The 20585-nt window shown below is 38.9% G+C and overlaps 1 protein-coding gene across 1 annotated transcript in view; it reads right to left on the bottom strand.

The window, feature by feature from the left end:
- PLCG2 (phospholipase C, gamma 2 (phosphatidylinositol-specific)) overlaps window positions 1-20585 on the bottom strand; it is a 59133-nt gene that overhangs the window by 30018 nt on the left and 8530 nt on the right. Inside the window, exons 2-9 of the mRNA XM_009581621.1 lie at window positions 13327-13467; window positions 10571-10664; window positions 9039-9086; window positions 4717-4801; window positions 3856-3939; window positions 2353-2396; window positions 1112-1184; window positions 1-82 (exon numbers count right to left, since the gene is read on the bottom strand). The exon at window positions 1-82 is cut by the window's left edge and continues 47 nt beyond it. Of these exons, the coding sequence (XP_009579916.1) occupies window positions 1-82; window positions 1112-1184; window positions 2353-2396; window positions 3856-3939; window positions 4717-4801; window positions 9039-9086; window positions 10571-10664; window positions 13327-13467 (651 nt within the window). The remainder of the gene's footprint in view (window positions 83-1111; window positions 1185-2352; window positions 2397-3855; window positions 3940-4716; window positions 4802-9038; window positions 9087-10570; window positions 10665-13326; window positions 13468-20585) is intronic.

Genomic DNA, 20585 nt, shown 5'->3' with positions numbered 1-20585 from the left:
GTTCAGCAGTTTCTCTCATAGTGTCATCAATAAACTTCGTCATTCGTTCTCGGACTTTACTGAGATCTTGTGCCCAAGATTCCTTCAGATAATAATAAGACAGTAGAAAAAAAACTTTAGAAGTGGTGTTATGCTATATAAAATCAAATAAGGAACAGAGACACCTACAGATGTGATTTACTTCTCTCTCAACTGGCTAGTTTACTGCCAATATATTTTATTGTACCCACATATCTTAAGACTTTCCTCTATGACGTCTAAGGGCGAAAAAGAAGATCTCCATCTAAGTACCTTTATATAGATTGGAGGCCCACGAGATACATACTACATACATATACCTATGCATGCACACACACAGAAAAAAGTTGGCCTCCTTGAAGGATATGCCTTAACTATAATCCCTCTCATTTCTAAGTGCAATCTGAACATTCCTGTAACAAAGTGAAATAGGGAGAAAAAGAAAGTAGCAAGCTTATACAGGAAGTGTAGATCTCACTTTTCAATCATATTTGCAAACCTGGAGCTTAGCAGCGCCTAGCAAACATTGTACAATTTTTTCCCATGGTGTCTGTGCTAAATAACATTATAGAAGACTACAAAGACATGGTTCCAATCCCTGCCTCTATTCTTATCTGCTTGTTGGTATGGGACGTCAAACTGGCTCCATTCAATAGAAAATTACCTTTGACTCAAATGCAGGCAGGCAGCTCAGCTTTTTATGTAAGAGCTGCTAAAATGGGGCCGTGGCCAAGGCATAACCCCAGATGTACCTAGCTGTAACAGCTGTAACTAGGCCAGGCTTTGACATACATCCAGTATTTATTTCTAACCCTGTCTGTTTAGCTACATGACTAAATGGAGACCTGTTAAAACTTTATTTATGTTGTCCACCCTCTCATCCTCTGGTGCACCTCCAGAATCTTTATATAGATGAAAAATAATAGTTCTTGTGAACTTCAATGGCAACGAATAAGGAGAAATCTTTCCAAGGCCTAGTATCACAGCTGACATCAATCATACTGTATGACACATCATCTTTATTTTTAATGAGCATAGAATTCTGTGAGATAACCTCAAGAAAAAGAACTCAAAATTTCTGCAACCTTCCCACCTGCTGCTCATGTAGCAGGAATCTCTGAAAGTCATGGAGATGAACTGCTGAAGCATCTGGACGGTCAGTATTTCTTAAAAAAAAAGAAAGGGAAAGTGAAGCTAAAGAATTAACAGAGCAAGCGTCATCAGATGTTATAGTAGAAAATGACATGGATTTGTATCTTGGATTTACAGTATAAATGTGCTGCCACCACCAAGAAACTTTTTATAACTTCAATGGAATTTAGATTAGGCTTGTAATAGTGTACTATCTAATTATTGTAATTAAATAAAACCTCCTAGATTCCTGATGTATTTTTGATAGGGATTCACTGGGAAAAGTACCAAATCTCTGCTCATTGCTTTGTAGCAAATGAGCAGCATTCACTTGACAGGGGTGTTGCTAAGCTTAGTTAAGGCATATGGAGACATTGTTCTTCTAAATTATCATAGAGCCACACTTCCACAAACAATTCCTTCCATGTATATTACTCAGATGATCTACTGTGATAGATCAAAACCTCCTGAAACAAGAGGCAAGATGCAGCTGCACCAAGAAAAAGCGCACAACTGCCTTCTCTTTTGTAGGACACAAATGCCGCATGGTCTGGTACCAATAAGGTATTTATAACCTACTCATCCTTGATAAATCTGTGCTTTTAAGCAGTCTCACAAAGTTTAATTCATATGACATGACCAAGGGCTAAGGAAATACACAATACACTCAGAGCAAACTTTTTAAGTAACTTCCTTAATCTTTTAGTGTAATATTCAAAACCAAGATAAACTGGTTTAATTCACTGTCAAAATGTTAGCAATGCCTGTGACCTCCCTTTTCATGCTGTACATATCTATCTCAAGTCCACCAAGTGAAAGATGCAGAAACTGTTACTATCAGCATTCTGCTCAAGTCTAGGCAAAGCCTGTGCACCACACCAGTCTCCAGACTGAAGTTAAAATTTCTCCATCAAACTGTCCTTCAATAGTTCTGTTCAGCTCTAGTAAAATCAGAGGATAGGCAAATTTGCTTGTTCAAGTCCATGCCATTTTGGTAGTCAGAAGGTAAAAAACATTTATCAAATTATATTCAGGACTTATTTCCATGATAAATTCACCTTTCTGAATGCAAAAAAATGTATCATTTCTTTTCACTTACTAAAGCATCAGAACAAAAAAAAACAGTGATGTAATTAAAAAACAATCCTGCAGCACTACAACCATATGGAAATGTGGAAAAATAATACAAATTAAGAGTCTCACCCAAGAATGAACACAGAGGAATCCTTTTTGAATTCATCAAGAATCTTAAAACAAAAAAAAAACAAACAAAAAACACAAAAAAGGGGGAAAAGATAAACAACAAAAGAATATGCAGTTTTCTATCTAATTCCATCTAATAATGTCCATTGGTTTGGGAAGGGGAAATATGTGCATTTCTGCTCTAGAGAAGCTGCATACACGTTGGCAAGACACATTTTGAATTAAACACATAAGAAAAAACATACTGCCAAGGCTGGCAACTGCACTTCATGCCTTTCAGTGTGAACACACGCAATTCTCAGGTAAAAAATTTGCTATCGATAAAGCACCTTATAGACACAATCAGTCAAGTTTCTGGGGAGCCTTTATTGTTTGATATCCCAGAAAAACCCAAATTATGTATCATCGATCACATTTATTCATGTGAACATAAAACCCAAATTGCTTCCAGCTTGGAGCAGCATAGTTATAGATCGCAGGAAACTTATCAAGTGACCCAAAGCAGTTGTTGAGCAAACTGAGGAGTTTCTTTGAAATGATCCGCAAGGGGCGATAACAAGAGTTTAAGGAAGTCAGATAGCCTCCTTATTCTGTGTTTTATTCTTCAACTTTCTGCTCAAGCTAATTAACTAGACTTTCATGGCCAAAACTAAAATGCTGTCAGTAAATGGAGATTCTTTATGACTTCACAATAATTTCAGCATCACTTTTAAACAGCACAAGAAAGCTCTATGGCCAAAAGAAACAGGATTGACTTTCGCTATCAAAGCTTCTATTTTAGCAACTGCAAGTTGAATAAACAAGAAGCACATGTCATCAACAAAGACGTTTACGCAAGTAATTTCAAATTACGTGTTTACACACAGTTTTAAAGGGTTCCTAACTTTCAGAGTCACTAGATGTCTGCAGTTTCCACCAACTTCATGCATCTATGCAATGAATACATGGGTACAATAGTCAGATAGTTACCCATATAAATTAGTTAAAATGTAGTTCCATCTCATTCCCAAGGACTGTCTGATGCCTGTCTTGTAATGGACTCACCACCACCAAGCATGAGAGACGATGAGAACAATAGCTGTTATTTGATGCTCAGGATACATCCTCATGATTTACAGAATGTTCTTAGCGATAAAAGATTAATACAAGTATGGAAAAACCTTGCTCCTATCAGTAAAGAGATCAGCCAAGCCTAATAAAAAGACATTCTACATCCTGAACAAACTCAGAAGAAAAGTTCTTCCTAGAAACCCCATTATATCTGTGCATATCTCTACTACCAACACACAAGAAGCAACATAAATGACTTATTCATCTTCTTAAGTCAATTGCTGATGGTGACTGTTATCTACACATCAAGTACAGTACCATACCCTTTTTCTGTGACAAGAATGGGGAAAAAAGAAAATTATTAACAAACAGAAACAAAAAAATAATCAGCATTCACTCTTTATTCTGATCAAGCAATTTAACAGTATGAAGACTACTTAGGAAAAAGCTTACCAACTTCTGTTGTTCAAACATGATTTTCTTGTAGAACAAATGAAATTGTTCAAAACTAAGCTCTTCCTTGTGAGCGCCTATTTCCTACAATAGAAAGTAGAACGCAGTGAATTTAGAATTCCCTGAACTGCATTTGCACAGCAAAGAAGTTACTCCAGCTGCCACCCTCTCACACATTCTGTTCTACTCCAACTTCATTTGTTTTAACCACTTGGGATTTTTTAAATTTCTTTTTTTTTTTTTTTTTTTTTTAAGAACACAAACAAGTAAACAGATCCTTGGTTTGTGACATAGTGCTCCTGGCCCACATCTTTGGCCTTGCATTTTGTACCCTGACTCCATTTCCACTATGTTACTGAGTGTGAAGTAGTGCCTCATTTAGTCATTGTTAGCTGGAGCAACAGAAGCAAGAATGTATGCTTTAAGGGTGGAGAGTTGGAAAGCAGGAAAAGGTGGGGATATTTAAAATTCCTGTAGGAATGGAAACAACCTTCAGAAGTTATTAATATTAGCACAAGTTGGAGTGAAGAGGTTATTACTTGATCATATTGCAAAAAATTTATTTTTCTTATATATGAATTTTATCTTAAACGTAAAAGAGCTTCCTATGCACTTGCACAGTATCAGCACTGGAGCTCAAAACCCAGTGTTGGCTTTGGTCAACCATACAATGAAAAGAAGGAACATTTATGTCTATATTTTCTTATAGGCTTAGATATAGGCAAAGCCAAGCTGAGAAATTAACCAATATAATTTATTTAACTGTACATGGTAAGAAGCAAAAATACAGGCAGTATCCTGAAAAGAAATAACAACACCTATCAGATAATACCAAACAGATATAAGTTATCAGGTAATTACCGCAAATTTATCCTTCAAGAACTTCATGCTGCTCACTTTGAAGTTTACTTGGGGAAGGACAGTTTTCAGCTCTCTAAGACTGATACTGGGAAAAAAAGAAGAAAAAAAAAAAGGTAGCAAAAACTCCACAGTTCTGCTCTATCTAGTCAGCTACTAATATATTTTCTAACACAAAAATGTGACTGTTGAAACATTTTGTGTAGGGCTCATCTCACATAACTGTAAACTTCCATAAACGTAACACCTAGATGTGAGCAAGCTAGACATCTTTTCTAGTTAGTGGGGAGAAATAGGCATTTCAATCACTTTGGGCATCCGTATTAGGATGAAAAGAACCATGCTGCAGAGACACCCATTTCTCTCCATCAACAATTAATCAGATCTAGATGATCAGCTCAAATGTAGATGTTTACACATGGTCAGATGAACTGCAGCCTTTCTTCCACTGTTCTAGTCCCACTGAAACTGGAATATAGACACAGAAAACATTATACAAAGGATATACCAAATGGATGAGCAGAAACAGAAAATAAAAAGCTCCAGTTTTCATTACCATTATAACCTTTTCCTCCAGCTGTTATTCACTTGGATGGTAAAATTGATTTGCAGCAGCAAGACTCTCCCCTTCTGCAACATTTGAACGTGACCTCATCCTCCTCTCACAACCAAGTCTTCCCAGAGAGGATTCCCTTCCATGTCCATTTACACAGACCTGCTGAGCCTTTTTACAGAATTTCAGAATGTCCAGTGATACACCAGCAACACTTCAAAAACCAAAGTTTTCTAGATAACAGCAAGACCTTTCAAATAACACATACTTATTTCAGATTTTAAGCAACACAGTGCTTACATAGACCAAGTATTTACGCAATACTTATATACAAAGCTAAATTTATTAATCACTGCAACACTTTCTGTCCACACATGCTTTCTGGCCGTACATCAAATCATGTATGATGTATACATCAAACTTCTTTTGTTGAAGGAAGACTATATTAGAAACAAACCCATGAATAGCTTATTTCGAAAACCTCAATTTCCTTCACATCTTCCAGTTTTCTCATCAACCTCAGATTTTATTCCAGTGTCCTAGGTGCTGCTGCCATAGCATCCTTCACTGCAAGCTCAGAGCAGCTCACAATATTTACTATATTTATCATCAAAATGGAAATAGGAGGTAGAGGAATGCTACTATAACTCCTGTATGAACAGAGAGAGGGGCGATTTCTAAAAGAGATGGGTGCCCAAATGCTTTAAATGTGCCATAGGTACAGGTGAGCCAATCTAACAGCTCACCGCTGTTACAAGAAGCAACCCCAACTCCTCTCCTTGTGCCCCACTCTATTTTCCTGTTGCCATAGTCCCACTGCTTCCATAGGCCAGCTGTGATGCTCATCAAACCTTCTGCTAACCTGATTCAACTTGCTAGGTGAGCAGAAAACTATGTGGCTGAGAGAGAGATAGAACAAGTTTTCCACTGGCTTCATGAGGTCACCCAGCTCACCTCATGCCCAGATCAGCATCATAGCCAGAATAAGAAAAGGGGCTGGAGCGCCTGATTAGCAGCATGTAGAGATGGCAGAGGAAAAGGAAAGAGTAAGACTTCATCCATTCAGCAGCACCAAGCTGGTACACCAACTCAGCCATCTCCTGTAGTCCCCATTTCAGTCACCTGCTATTCAACTTGTCTTTGAATAGCAAAGAACAGAAATTAGGTCGCATGTTCTAGGACAGAGTCTCAAAGTCTGGGTACTCTGGGTAGGCACTGATGTGAGGTCTCAATGAGAAAGACACAGCATTACAGTGGGACATGTGAAGGGCACAGGGACAGGTCCTAGAGTGGAAGATGAGGGGAATCCATGGCAGCAAAAGGAAGCGGGGAAGAGTCAAGAGAACGCAGGCACAACATCCTTGGGTCCTACTGCCAATGCCCGCAAAACATTAATGCAATACCAACAGTACCTGAGAAAACAAGGCTAAGGTACTCTGTCTTGACCTACAGTGCAATTCATAAGCCATTAACTTTCTGCAAACACAGGGTCAGAACAGAGTCACTTGAAAGTAACAAAATTAGCACCTAGACGAAAGTAACACTTCTATTCTACAGCGTCCATACAAGCAGCTACCCTGTGAGATATTCTCATCTCTATTAAGAGGCAAAGCAAGAAGGAACTTAGCCAAAGTCCATGCCAAAGCCAGATTAGAACTCAGGAAATTCCTGGCTTTCCGCCTTGTCGCCAGACCTCTGGAAAAAACCATGTCTTTTAGGAGCAAGATTGAGCACTCCGTTTGTACCCTAAACACCACGCACAAGCAATTTCCTCTGGCCAGACAAGTGCAAGCCAAAACAAAGAGCTGGAACTTCATTACCACTGGAAAAAACTCAACCTGTGAAACAGGACTTGCCTCAAAGACTAACCTTTACAATTAACCTCCCTAAAAACTGCAACACTAAACACAATGAAACTCAGTCCAAACTCCTTTCTTGAATTTTTCAAAAAGCATGAATCATCTATCAGGAGAACAAAAAACTGCCCTCTCCACAGTGCAAGTCCCCTTGATCCTAACCAGACTGCCTTGTAGTGACAAAACAACCCTAAAACAACAAATGAAACCTCTTCAGCAGACATATACGTCAGCCACAGCTTCTCTATCCTAACATTCGCTTTTGCTTCATGATCCCCGCCAACATATCCCCATTGCAGGGCTAGTTTTTCAAAATATATCAGGAGGTATAAGCCAATATCCAGTAAAGGATGATAATTTCCCCTTCACCACTCTGGCCAGCTTAGGAAACACCGTTTTGAAATGGCATCTCAGCTCACACTGAAGCCAGCTACACAATGCCACAGGCTGTCTGCAGAATGGTGTTATTTCCTGCAATAACAGTCTCATTCACACAATGAAACACCACACTTTATTTTGCTTTTAGGAAAAGGCCTAAATGAGAGGAAATGCATGTACTTTTCTACACTGAATTACACCTGAGAATAGAATGCATGTTCCAGACAAAGAGCAAAATCATGGTAAAGTAATAGACACAGGGGAGGAGGGGTTAACATTCTTCTCAGTGTCGCGTGATTTCTGGCAACTCTCAGGAGAGGTATGCAACTGAATTCATTTAAAAAAAAAAAGTCTCCTTTGTTGTGCAAAAACTACAAATCCATGTCACACATGGACCTGAAATGAACTACTGAAACTCAAATATATGAAGCTACACAGCACACTGGGAGCTACAACCCGTGGGACTTGTTTCACGTGAGAAGCACCATGTCAGAGGTAATTCTACGGCTTTGGTCTATTCGAATATGTGGCAAAGAGACAAACCCATGGAGCGAGGCCATTTGCTCAAAAAAAAAAAAAAAAAAAAAAAGAAAGATTTTGCCCTTACTCCAAACCACTAACTTGGCTTCCTTCTATTTCTACCCTCAAGAGCATCTTCTGCTTCCCACTGTTAAAGTAACTCTCTCACAGGTACTACCCTCTCATACCAGTAGTCTTCCTCCTCCTCTCCCCTAATATCCTCAGGTATCTCTGTTATCTTCTCTTCCTCTTAATATTCTGTTCTGTTCTCCTCACAGCTCTGACCCCTGCAGGAAAGAATTCATGTTATTGTTGGGACAACCCTATCTCTGGAAATATCTGACGGAGCTGCCGTGACTAGTTTCAAACTAGATACCACACATGTTCAGGCCCCATCAGGACTGAAACAAGGGAAGGCTAATCACGTAAACATCTGCCCTGGATCTTTAGCAGCCCATGTTGAACTCTGCTTATGCAGCTTCATTGTCACTAATGCCCAAACAAGCTTTTAAAAGCTGGTTCTGGTCTGTCTACATTAGAGTACAATCACTCCAATGCAAACACACTTCAGCAATGAAGAAAGAACTGGTGGCATAGCTGCACAGGAAAACTCACAGCGGGTTATACAGTCCAAGCTGCTGGGCTCCAACTTGGTTATGAAAGGGTAAAGACCTCTATAAAGCAAGCAATCTAACATACCTGCACAGCTGAGCTGAATCTCTACAGTAAGACTGGGAGAAGACAACTCCCTTTCCTTATTGTGGCAGGGTAATTCTAGGCTAAAAGTAAAACTACTTATTTTTCATCACTTGCTTCTTCATTATACCACATACATGAATATGAGTGAGTGCTATGAACAAAAGGCAAAACTCAAGTTGTTAAAGCAAGAGCAAATGCCATTTTCAGGGGTCTCATATTTCACATCTTGGATGAAAAAGTGTTTTTTTCTTTTCATTCCATGTTAGAATCTGCAACAAAAGTTCACCAAAAACAAACTGAACAAAGAGAGAGGTTCTTACCTATTTCTTCTAGTTTGATCAACAGAATAGATCTGCTTTCTCAGCCAGCTTGTGGAAAAGAGAGAAAACAGAAAAAAAAAAGGTTTAATTTAAGAATTATAAAGAAAACACAGCCAATGAAATATCAAAATCCATAGACGAAATTCAGTAGAAATATTTGAGAGTCATAAGATACATCTCTCAATAAGCAAAAACATTTCCAGTGCAGCATCTAAGGATTCAGCCAGTTTTATAACCGTATTTGTAAATATATACTTTTCTGCTGCTTAATACTGCATTTTAAAGTCACATAAACAATGCAGGAAGGGGAAGGGCGGGCAGGACAGAAAAGAATGAACAACCAGAAGCTGTAAAAATATAAGTGGATAAAGCGAGCCAAAACTTCAGCCAGTCTGCACTAGAGTAACTCCATGAAGTCCATTTAAGCCCGCTGAGGCTGCTGGCTCAAAGATCTGTTAGATGCATAAGAACTGAAAATTAGGGGGGGAGGAATAGCGAATTTTAAAGAAAATCCTTATTAGAGTGCATGTCAGTTTTAGGTGCACAGCAAAATGCTATTAGCACTATTAATAGTAAATACACACACACGATTTTGATCTAAAGGATGAACACAGCATGCATTATTAAGCTTATCCTCAGCCTCTACAGGAATCACTCTGCTGCACAAAACATAGCCTGGAACCCAGCAGCACTTTGTATAGCAGCTTGCTGCAATACCATACAATAGATAAGAATACTTTCTCCCCTACTGGAACGGCACATAGGTAAGGACAACATCAATGTCAAAGCCACAATTTGGTCAGGTAGCAAGCGAGGACATGGTATATCCTCACAATAGGTAACAGCAGTGATCACAAACAAAAATGTCAGCAGTGATGAAAAGCAATCAGGTAGGGAGACAGCGTTAAAAGCTTGTCAACAAAACCAGCATTCTGAGCATGAGTAGTTTCGCGTGCAACATCCTCAGAAGCACTAAGGGCACAGTTTCACCATCATATGGCTGGCTGCTAAAAAGTAATCCTTAAAAATGTTCATTTTCAGCCTGGGTCTCTGAGTCAGCTGATCACATTGCCATACAATGCAATGGGTCCAATAAAAAGGAGAAACTGCAAAAGCGCACCTCAGAATTATTGGGACAGAGGACACATGGACATCTACTAGAGCAAGCCTACTGTGATTGCATAAGACATTTGCATTTTCCAAGAAGTCAACACACACTTACACCAGATGTTCTTGTGATCTCATTACGAGATTTTTGTTTTGGTTTGGTTTGGTTTTGGTATACAGAACAAGGTAAATTGCAAGTCCACATTAGTGGATGCAGCAGAGTGCAATTCCAGAACATGTATATAGCAAAACAGACATGGAGAATTTCGATATGAGCTTTCTGTATCATACACTAACTGGAGAGTAGTTGTTGTTAAGGTAACTGGCAGGCACCACTTGTTGCACCTTAAAAATTTCTTTCAGATTTTCCACTTTCAATTCCAAAGAAACGCCAAGTCTCACAAAGTGAAAGTATGTCCACATACCTCTCTGTGATCGCAGGTGTGGGAGCACTCATGACCTCTTGATACAAGATATTCAAGCCACACAACCATTTATCAGCATCATCTTTCGAGTCAGCTGAAAAAAATAATGTGCTATGAGAAATATCAGAACAAAATCAACACAAAACCAAGACATAACTTGTGATGTTTAGATAAACCCTAGTATACAAAGCTGCTGATTAACCTTTCCCTTTGATAAATCTCATTGCAAAGCTTCATGTCACTAATAATAAAACTAATAAAAAACAGCATAAATTTGGGTGTGGGAGGGTTAATTCTGGAAGCTCTGTCAAAAAATACCTCCTTTGAGAAGTCTGCTTATCAGGGTAGGCAAGTTTCAGTATCTCAGCAGAAAAACTATGAAACTACTGCTGAGCTCTTTTAGTAACACAATCAAAATTAATTTTCTTATCTTCTATCTCCAAAGTGGCAAAAGCCCAGAGACCTAGATGTAGAGCAACCGGAACTGCACAGACAAAAGAACTCAGTGTATTACTGCATAAAGCTAGTTCATTATATTCCAAGCAACCTACAAGAAAATTGTAAAGTACTGGATTTTGATGGACATAACCACCTCCTGTCTGTCCTAACCATGCCTCTAAACACATATTGTTCCAGACTAGACTTAGGCAAGAGGAACAGGAAGGGAGCAATGTACAAAACTGGTGTAGCTTATATAGAACACATTTTAATACAAGTTAAGTTAAAAAAAGGTCTAAAATTCCTTATGCGGCTTAACACTGGAAGCCAGGTACATCGTCCTCCCAAATTGGTTTATCACTGTCTTGTTTTGGTTTAAATGTAGTTTGCCTTTCCATTTCCCAAACCAGAAGAGTCCTCTACATCATTTCACGTGATAGCATTTGGTAATGCTTCCACCCAACAGAAGCAAGATGATTAACTGCACACTGGGTATAGCCTTCCCTAGGGAATACCAGTTAAGCTGAAACCAGTTTTTTGGGCCTTGGATGAGATGCTATCATTACAGCTTTCAGCTGGGCAAAGTCCATTTGCTTTAGCATGCTGGTTCTGAAATTTCATTAAGGCATTCTTCAATTAAACCAGTTATGAAAAATTATTCTCACACAGGAGCTGGAATCTGTGCAAATTCTTTTAACTGCCTTCAAAGCAAAACAGTTTCTTAAAAGATGAAGATTCTATTTTATTTAAACATACTTCCAAACAATGCTTTATCCCCCAAGGATGAAGCTAGAGCCCAGCCTCAGCTCCCCACGGAAATGTTTTTCAATTAGTTACAATTTCAGAAAGAACACTCACTACCACTGCCAAACCAATTCTTCTCCGAAGACAATTCTGCCCTTTATGACAGCTACCATTCCCTTTAAGTAGTAATTATTTTATATTGTTTTAAGAAACCACGACAAAGCACTTGAACAAGGAAAAGGATTTCCCCCTTAATTGAAAGTTGTATCATGTTATTCTGCAGTTCAGCATTATGGCAACATATCTCATGGTATCGAGTGTTTTCAAAGTACTGGCAGAGGCCTGGTTTTGAGAACTGCCATGGAAGAGGGATGGGGGGTTGTTAGAGGAAATCAATCTGAAGTACCTGGCACAGCTGCACTTAAGCACAGCCGCTTACTCAAAAGTTTCACAGACTTCAGCCAACAATGGTAAAACTTATTTAAAGTTAAAAGCCTATAACAATGGATTAGTCACAAGCAGTCCTTAATTTCCAGTGCATCAAACTGCAAAAAACCTGTCTTCTAGTACTGCAATCTATAAGCAATTAATTCCATTTTAAAAAAAGCTACTGTTAGCATTAAAATGCTTACAAAGCACTCCTCTTTTCTCCCATTAAGATTTTGCAATGAATTTAATGATTTAAGTGGACAAGCGTGTTCCTGCACAGGACAGAGAGAACTACCACTCCAAATAAATCGCCTGTATGATTCTAAACGAAGGATCCATCACAAGCTTTTTAGAAGAGAAATCTCTTTGTAAAATCCACTAGTTAGAAACTGTATTCAGCCTGCACTGTAAAAATTATATCCCTTTTGATTTAAAAATCTTTGGTTTTGTGACCCTGGATAATCTCACCTGAAATAAGAAAAGCCCCAACCCTTTCCACAGATACAGGATACAACCTCCCTCTGTTTCACATGTATCTCTTTATTTTCAATTTATCACCTTCCAGTTTTATTTATGGTCCCCTAGTACTTCTTTAGAGGAGGTTTAGTATTATCAGGTGACATGCACACACATAACCCAAACTAGAACTTCACTTTTCCAAATTAGTCTGCAATTGCTCATAGGCGATAGGAAAGTTTCTGTGATATAACTGTAGTCTAACTCTTTATGGCTATTGTTGCCAGAATCATTCTGGCCAGACTAAAAATGCCAGGGCAATATTATGGCCACACTGAAGACGAGCAAATCCTTTGCTGACTTTAAAGAGGACAATGCCACCTCTGCTCTTCAGTGTTGAAAACCTTACTAGAGATATTTAACCAGCAAAAGTCTACCTTGCTAGAAAAAATTGAGCAAATCGGAAACTACACTCACATGATACACTATCTGAAAGCAAAACATTACAAATGCAGCAGTTCACAGACATAAAGGGCCAAGTAAAAGGTCTATCTCCAGATTTTAAACATCTGGTGCACTCCTGAACTGCACAAGTCAAAACCGCAGTATTCTTTGCATTACTGTTCCATCAATATATTTGATTTGTTCAATCGGTAGGTTTAAAGAAGAAACAAAGAAGAAAAAGGTACCTGCTAAGCTTAAGGTGTTGAGGACAAACTGGGTACCATAAAAAACAGTAAAGCAGTGTTCTTCTCTTTGCTTTGCTTTGCAACGCTCAAAGTCCTTTGAATTCTTTCCTGGGCGAATTTCTTTTATTTCCATCAGATCCACTGAAAGGAAACAACATTCAATCAGTACAACTGCACTTACTTTCCAGCAGAGCCTGAAACAATAAGATGAACAACTTAAAGCATGCATATATATAAACTTACAGATCTTTATTTGGCAAGAAATGCAAATTGCACCAGCTTGCAATCCATGAATCCACAACTAAATATATTACTGACTAACAGACAACAGTGCAGAAGGACCAAAAGAAGAAGAAAAATAACTTGTCATATTTTTATCATTTCACTGTCACTGATTATCCATGGACAAAGTGTATACACATAGCCCCTTTGGGTTACAGATGACATGATTTCACAGACGGCATTTACTCTAAGCAAATTTCCAATTGTCATGACAGCTGTTCAGAGACAAAAAAGAAAAGATACAACTTCTAACTTACCCACCTAAAAATTATGCATCAGATCTTAGATAGTCAGCTAACCTTGTCAGCTAGTCAGCTGTACAGTTGTTAGCTAGTACAGTCACTGGCACTTGTAAGAAAAGTATTTAAAGTAGGAATATAAAGAGAAAATCCAGCCTAATAATTAAAATGTTTGTGAGCTTTTTCCTGGTCAACTCCAAAGCGATGTCTGTAATTTAACATAACCTGTTGTATCACTTTCAACGTGCTGCTTTCTACAGAATACAGGTACATGTTAGAGCATAGCAGAATGGGAACGCTGCACAAGCACACATTTTCTCAAGTCAGCTCCCTTTTTATCAAACCCTTGCTACATGGCCTGCATAACTGTAGTGAGACAGCACTGAAATAGAAATATGTGTGCTCTCAAGATAAGATACTTATTAGAAAACTGAGGAAGTGGTTTTGTTCTGCCTGTGGACCAGACAAATAAACAGCTCTTCCCATTTCTGGACAGTCTTGACCTACAAGCTACAGGATGAAGAGGGAAGAAAAACATTTCATGGCTGCTCTTGAAATACATTTATCAGACTTAGAAAGATCCAGGGAAAATAGCTGAGGGTTTCTGTCCATGCATTTAAGAATGCCGCAATAAAAACCCTGTTTTAAATGAGCACCTCATCAGTAAGAGAAGACAGTTAATAACATAATGAAAAACCAACTCTGCTGCCAACAGAAGGGGAGCTGAACACTGGTTAAAGCTTCAGCCTGTGTAACACTGGGTTTCTATGATGCCAACATGGAGAGGAGGGAGAGACAAGCAAGAAAGTTCATCAATAAAATCCTGATAATGAAACATTAATTCATCTTGGAATTTCTTATTCTCTGCAAAGTACCCCAGGCCAAACTTTCTACCAGACACTCCTTTCTCCCAGTCATTAAACAACTTACCTTGGGAAAATGGGACCTCAAATGTTAACCTGAACTGATCATAGGACACAAGCATCTTTCTTCAGCTAATTTTTCCAAGTATAATTATCTTCAAGATAGAGCTTTTAATATCTCAAGCTCCGTGTCTCAGCCACCCTCTCAAACCAAGAAAACATCTCCTAAGAATTGCATATCTGATTGGCCAAGGCCCCTAAATTTAGATGCAAACTACTAAAAAATGTTCATGACATGACCATAAATGACCAGCAACCAAAAGCTCCCACTGATGACTCTGATCGCCTTACCATCCAGAGTCTACTTAGATCCCTAGCAGTATATCAGAATATCCATCCCAAAATGCCACCATCTGAAAAAGTCTACTAATTCACGTTAATATCAGCAGAGAAGAATCAGGATGCAGAGATAGAAAGTACCCAAATGGAGAGGGAAGGAGGTTACCTGGCTGCAACAAATGGCATGGGACTGCGCACCATGCTGGACCATTATAATCATGGGCAAGAGCAACCCCAGTCACCTCTTCTGCGTTCCCTTCACCCAACAAATCCCTGCTGAAAAATACAGTTTTAACTTCAACGTGAGGCACACCTTTCATTTCAGACTCCTATAAATCCACATACATGAAAACCACACTGCGAAGACCCCCTCAAAGTATAAACTATAAGCAGCAATAAAACAGATTTCACAACCTGCATTGCTGTTGTCATTTCAAGTGGCTCTTACCTCATACTGGCCTCTGAAACAAACACACAAACTTACTCAACGTCTCCCCTCAGTTACATATACTCACTGCAGTTCTTTTCCTTGCATTACAACCCTACCATCCCATTCTCCTGCGTGAACGTATGTGTATAGACATATAGGCACAAGGATTTTTGTATGCACAGGTTTCACACTGGTAACCATATTATTGTTCCTCTGACTGGTCTTTGAAAAAGACATTACTATATCCTAATTGCTACACATTCAGTAAGCAGAAAGGTGGTTCAGCAAGAGAACAAAATTTGGGGGGAGGGAAGAGATAGAAAGTATTTATATAAAACCCCCTCAAATTCAGATTTTTACATTCACGTACTTTTCAGGCAACATATTATATATGTCCTACAAAATTTTGGCAAGATATCATTATGTTTACATAATATGAAACAGATGTACAAAACACAAGTTTTATTAAACATTCTTTAGATTTTTACAGAAAGAAAGGTATGATACATGTTACAGTTTCAGAAAATGAATAGAAACTACTTGCATATATTTTAATGACATTTTATAGTGTTGTTTAGGCTGTATTATTCTATATTATTGAAAGAAAAGCCAAGGCAGAAAATCAGAGGGGGGAAAAGAGAGACATCCACAGCAAGCACAAATTTTGGACTCGCGCTAAGCTCTGCTGTCTCCCCGGGTAGTCTGGAGTCACCCGGCACCCTCCACACGGTGCCCACTAAGTCCAGAATGGCTGATCCCAACTGAACCGAGAAAGGAACAGGCCAGGAAAAACTGCAACATGTTTCAGACTCAGATTAGTAAATCAACTGTACCCACTTAGCTGTTACACAGTTACTGTGAACTTTTTACAGCACAATCTGTAACTGAACAATTAAAATGTAACTTCATGCCTATGCCAGAACTACAAGCACAGCGCCTCAGACACTTTATCTTCTTACTGCCTTTAAGTACCAGAGCTTTCCTCCTTCTCAATCCCACGTGCAAATTGCAGAGCCGTATCTTGACCTGGCTTCACAGACAGATATTCCTGCAGCCTGATACACCTGAAAAAAGCACAGACCTGGACATATGCAGCTTGCAGTGTCAGATCAAATCCAATACGCCTGCAGGTGCGATTTCCATCAAATAGTGCAAGAAGATTAATGCATTTCCCAAGGAAACATAAATCAAAGTATGCCCTGTAGAGAAGTTCACTCACACCCAGCACAACAAGGAGGACACTCCCCGTGAATTCGGTCCCAGCCAAACAGTTTAGAAGTCTAGTGTCACTCTAAAAACCCTACAATACTAGTTTACATTTCATCCATTCTTTTATGTGGTTATTTCCACGGGTTAAAAGGATCTCCTTGGCAGCCTCATCAGTCACCTATTGATTCCGACAACTCCCTCAAGTGGCTCTTTAATGAGACCGGACTCCAAGGCACCTTCAATTACCATCCTATTTCAGGCTCTGATCCGGACGTGTAGTATTCGTGGCAGTTCAGAGCCTGAAGCTGCTGAACGTCAGCTCCTGCTGTTGTGTGTTGTTCCGAAAATCAGTTAATTCAATGGATCATTACACTACTACATAGCTACTTTCCAAAGACTGCACAGATTAATTGCTCAATGCCTTCCAGAGCACCTGCTAGAGCTCTTTACTGCCATAAACTTAACAATAAACAACTGATCCTCGACATCTCCACTGATCTCCATTCAAATAACCTGGCAGCAGTGATCACCTTTAGTCACACACTTAAAGGTATGAATTGCTGTTACCTATCCTTCAGTTACACTTAGAGGCAGAAGGTAAAACAGAACTTGGATTCTACTACAGGTGCTGTGCAAGCTGAGCAGAAGACAAGACATACGGTAAGCACAGGTAGAGAACAATGTGAACACGAAAACTGCAAGAAACATTATATTGTACACAACAACACTGTGCTCCTCATTCCAGAAGAAGAGAACAAACCAGCACTGGTATTCAAAGGGAGAAGTTCTTCCTCGGTCTGCCCCATACTCACACCACACCCACCTCTGAGTGGGAGTGCAACCGTTCAGCACCCAAACAGACAACTGGGTTAGGGAATGGATGCTTCTTAAAACCAGCCAATGCCAACAGCAGAACACCTTATGTTAGCTGGAAGCGCCCACATAAGTTCACTGTTGGAAGGCATGTTTGCATAGATCAGCTTTGGTCAAGTCAGATAATTTTAGGCTGGAAAGTCAGGCAGATTGTATACAATGGGATAAGTCAGGAAACCTTAGAGGCTGTCAACCTAGCAAGGTATCCTTGACAGAAAAGTCTTGATAAACGGTGTAAAAGTTCAGCTGAGACTGGCATTACGGACTACAGAGTCTTGTAAGATAAGGCTCCTGATCCAAAGTCAAAAATCCCCAGGAGTCTTTCAGTGTCTGTGGCCACAGATGATGCTTGGATCAGAGCTCCGAGTTACGTACTTAGTGGAGGAGAAGAAAAAGCCTACAGAGAGATTCAAAGGAGACTTACAAAGTCAGAAATCAGGCCATGAGCGTTATTTACTTCAGCAGGTATTTTCAATAAGTCTCAAGAAAGCTAAAGGGTAACTACTGGCAATGTTTCAGAGCAGAAAGTAAGGGACTCTGATGACCTAAGTGCTGCGGACCAAGACACAGGGTGGGCATTCTCTATATAAATATATTTGCATTTTCATGTATATACATATATATATATAGCGCAACATTCTGCACTTAAGAACCAGTTTTCAGAATCCACTTTTTTTTCAACAATTTGCATTACAAAATATTCCAAAGAAGGTTTCATTTCGGAAAGGCAGAAACTGTCCCCTGCAACACAGGCTATGTGCAAATGAGCACCCAGTGAATGAAGAAAACCTTTAGTATCCTTTTGCAATTGTACTTCACGGTGGTTAGTGAGGACAACGGCCTTGTTCTCACTTTTGCAGGATTAAAGATTAACTATACAAGGTGTGTCTTAACAGCCTGTTTTATTCAGAGCAGCAATGAAACACAGATCTTGTGCAACTCTAAAGGGAACAAGGTGAGGCTTCTCTCAGAGGAGGACAAAGTTACATGAAAGCAGAAACCTCCTGCAGCATGACAGTAAGATGTGGCATGGAAAGTAATTCAGCTCATACAAACAGTGAAATTTAGTGAGATATTCAGTGGCCCAAGGAAGTCGTTACAGGTAAGCCACAAAATTATCTGAAAACACAGTTACAAGGATGGAACATGAGAAACGGTGTGGTGCATCTTGAGAAAGCACACATGACTTCCTTTCCAAGGGGTCCTCTGGGGATTTAGCTGTGTGACTGACATAGGCTTTAGAGAAGTGCACCTTTTAAACCCACAGGTTTTTAAGTAATCAGGCCACACAGAGCTGTCATTTAACAAATTACCATTAAATTAATAGCTTCTCACTGGACCGCTCAGCAGAGCAACAACATATTACAGCCCTTCTCAGTTTGAGCTCTGAATTCAAGGGGCCATACGTGTCAAGTGGCTATTGGTTTCATATTAAAAATTAAAAGGCACCTTCACAAAATAAGATAAGAATAGGGTAAAATTTACATACGTGCCCATAAAAGTTTACATTCTACTCCATGCAACAGAACAAAACAAAAATGTTGCCATATAAGAGTTTCACTTTGGGGAAAGTGTACTGGAGTACCTACATCTCACACTCACTTTGATCAATCACATTGGGGTGCTCAGGTTTGTGAAGTTCATTCCATCCCCGTTTTGCTGGCTGGCCATGACAGGAAGTCTGGTTGTTGTAAGTTAGCATTAAACATTGCAGAACTGAGCTGCTAAAGGGAAGAAATTATTTGAAAACAGCTAAAGGCTACACACGTTCATTTTTTCATTTGACCACAGAAACCAAGTTCTAAATACTCAGCTGAAGACTTACACAAAGATCCCCTGGGTAACAACTGAAACATAGCCATTTCAAAACAGAAAAAAGGTGAATTTTAATGTTCCTTTGAAAAGATAATGAACAAAGAGCAAGAAGTGGATTCACTTTTGCAATGACATACTGGTTTTTAACAGTATTCAGAATACAAAACAGAAAGAAAATGATAGAATATGGACTTGGGGTTTTCAGTGTGAGTTAAGTTTATTTATTACTTTATGTCTGAAACAGTAAGGAAATTCAGACAGAAAGAAATTCTGATAGCAGTAAAAAAAAAAAAAGTCACTACTAGAAACTAGCAAGGTCAAGTCTAATATTCAAGCCAAAAGAAGCATTCATTTCACACTCCTCAGCAGAATATGTGGATACCCATCACTTCTCCCAGAAAGGTATAGATGCTATAAATGTTTATACCATCCCCACCTCCCCACAGAGGAAGTTCACATTGGCATTAACAATTCTACTAATTAAATTACTTAGCTGTTTAACCTATGGGAAAAAATAAAAATACCTCATCTATGTTTAAGAATGTAAGCCGCTTGCATAAATAGTCTCTTAGGTGTGAGGGTTTTTAAGTTTCCCAACGTATCTGACAGCCAAAAGGATGCAGGGAACCAAAATCTGCTCTCTTTGGCAGGTCATTTTAGCAAAGATTTTAAAAGCAAAATTAGCAAAATTTAATTTCAGGGAAAAAATGCTGCAGGATAAAATTCACAAAAAACAACAATGAAGATTAAAAAAAAAAAAAAAAACTTGTTAGCTAGAACAGCACCACCTGTGGCAACATATGTAAGATTGCCATTACATTAAATTATACATCCCTGAATTTCACCTCGCCCTGTAAATCGTATGTGGCCTGATCTGGTCCTATTATCTACATGACTATATTATAGATGCACCACTTCTCCAATGAGCTTTGATTATTAAATATCCAGGTGCAACGTTTTGCAGAAACCAGTGATTTCTGCTTGGCAATGTAATACAATCCAAAAACACAACCATGGTGCAATCTTGAGTATCAAGAAAAAACAGAACAGCTCCCATAGGTTCTAATTCTACATATAACGTGAATTTACTAAGTTAGTTCTTTGTTTCCATTCACTCCTTTTCTTAATATACATGTGAAATGTGAAAATTCAACTTGGTTTTATGTTTTTTTTAAAAAAACATATTCTAGAGGGCAAATTCTGTAAAAT

This window comes from Fulmarus glacialis, unplaced genomic scaffold (assembly GCF_000690835.1).
Source record: "Fulmarus glacialis isolate BGI_N327 unplaced genomic scaffold, ASM69083v1 scaffold21827, whole genome shotgun sequence".
Classification (NCBI taxonomy): Eukaryota; Metazoa; Chordata; class Aves; order Procellariiformes; family Procellariidae; genus Fulmarus; species Fulmarus glacialis.
The sequence above is the reverse complement of the archived record's forward strand: the minus strand, read 5'-3'. Positions and strand labels throughout refer to the sequence as shown.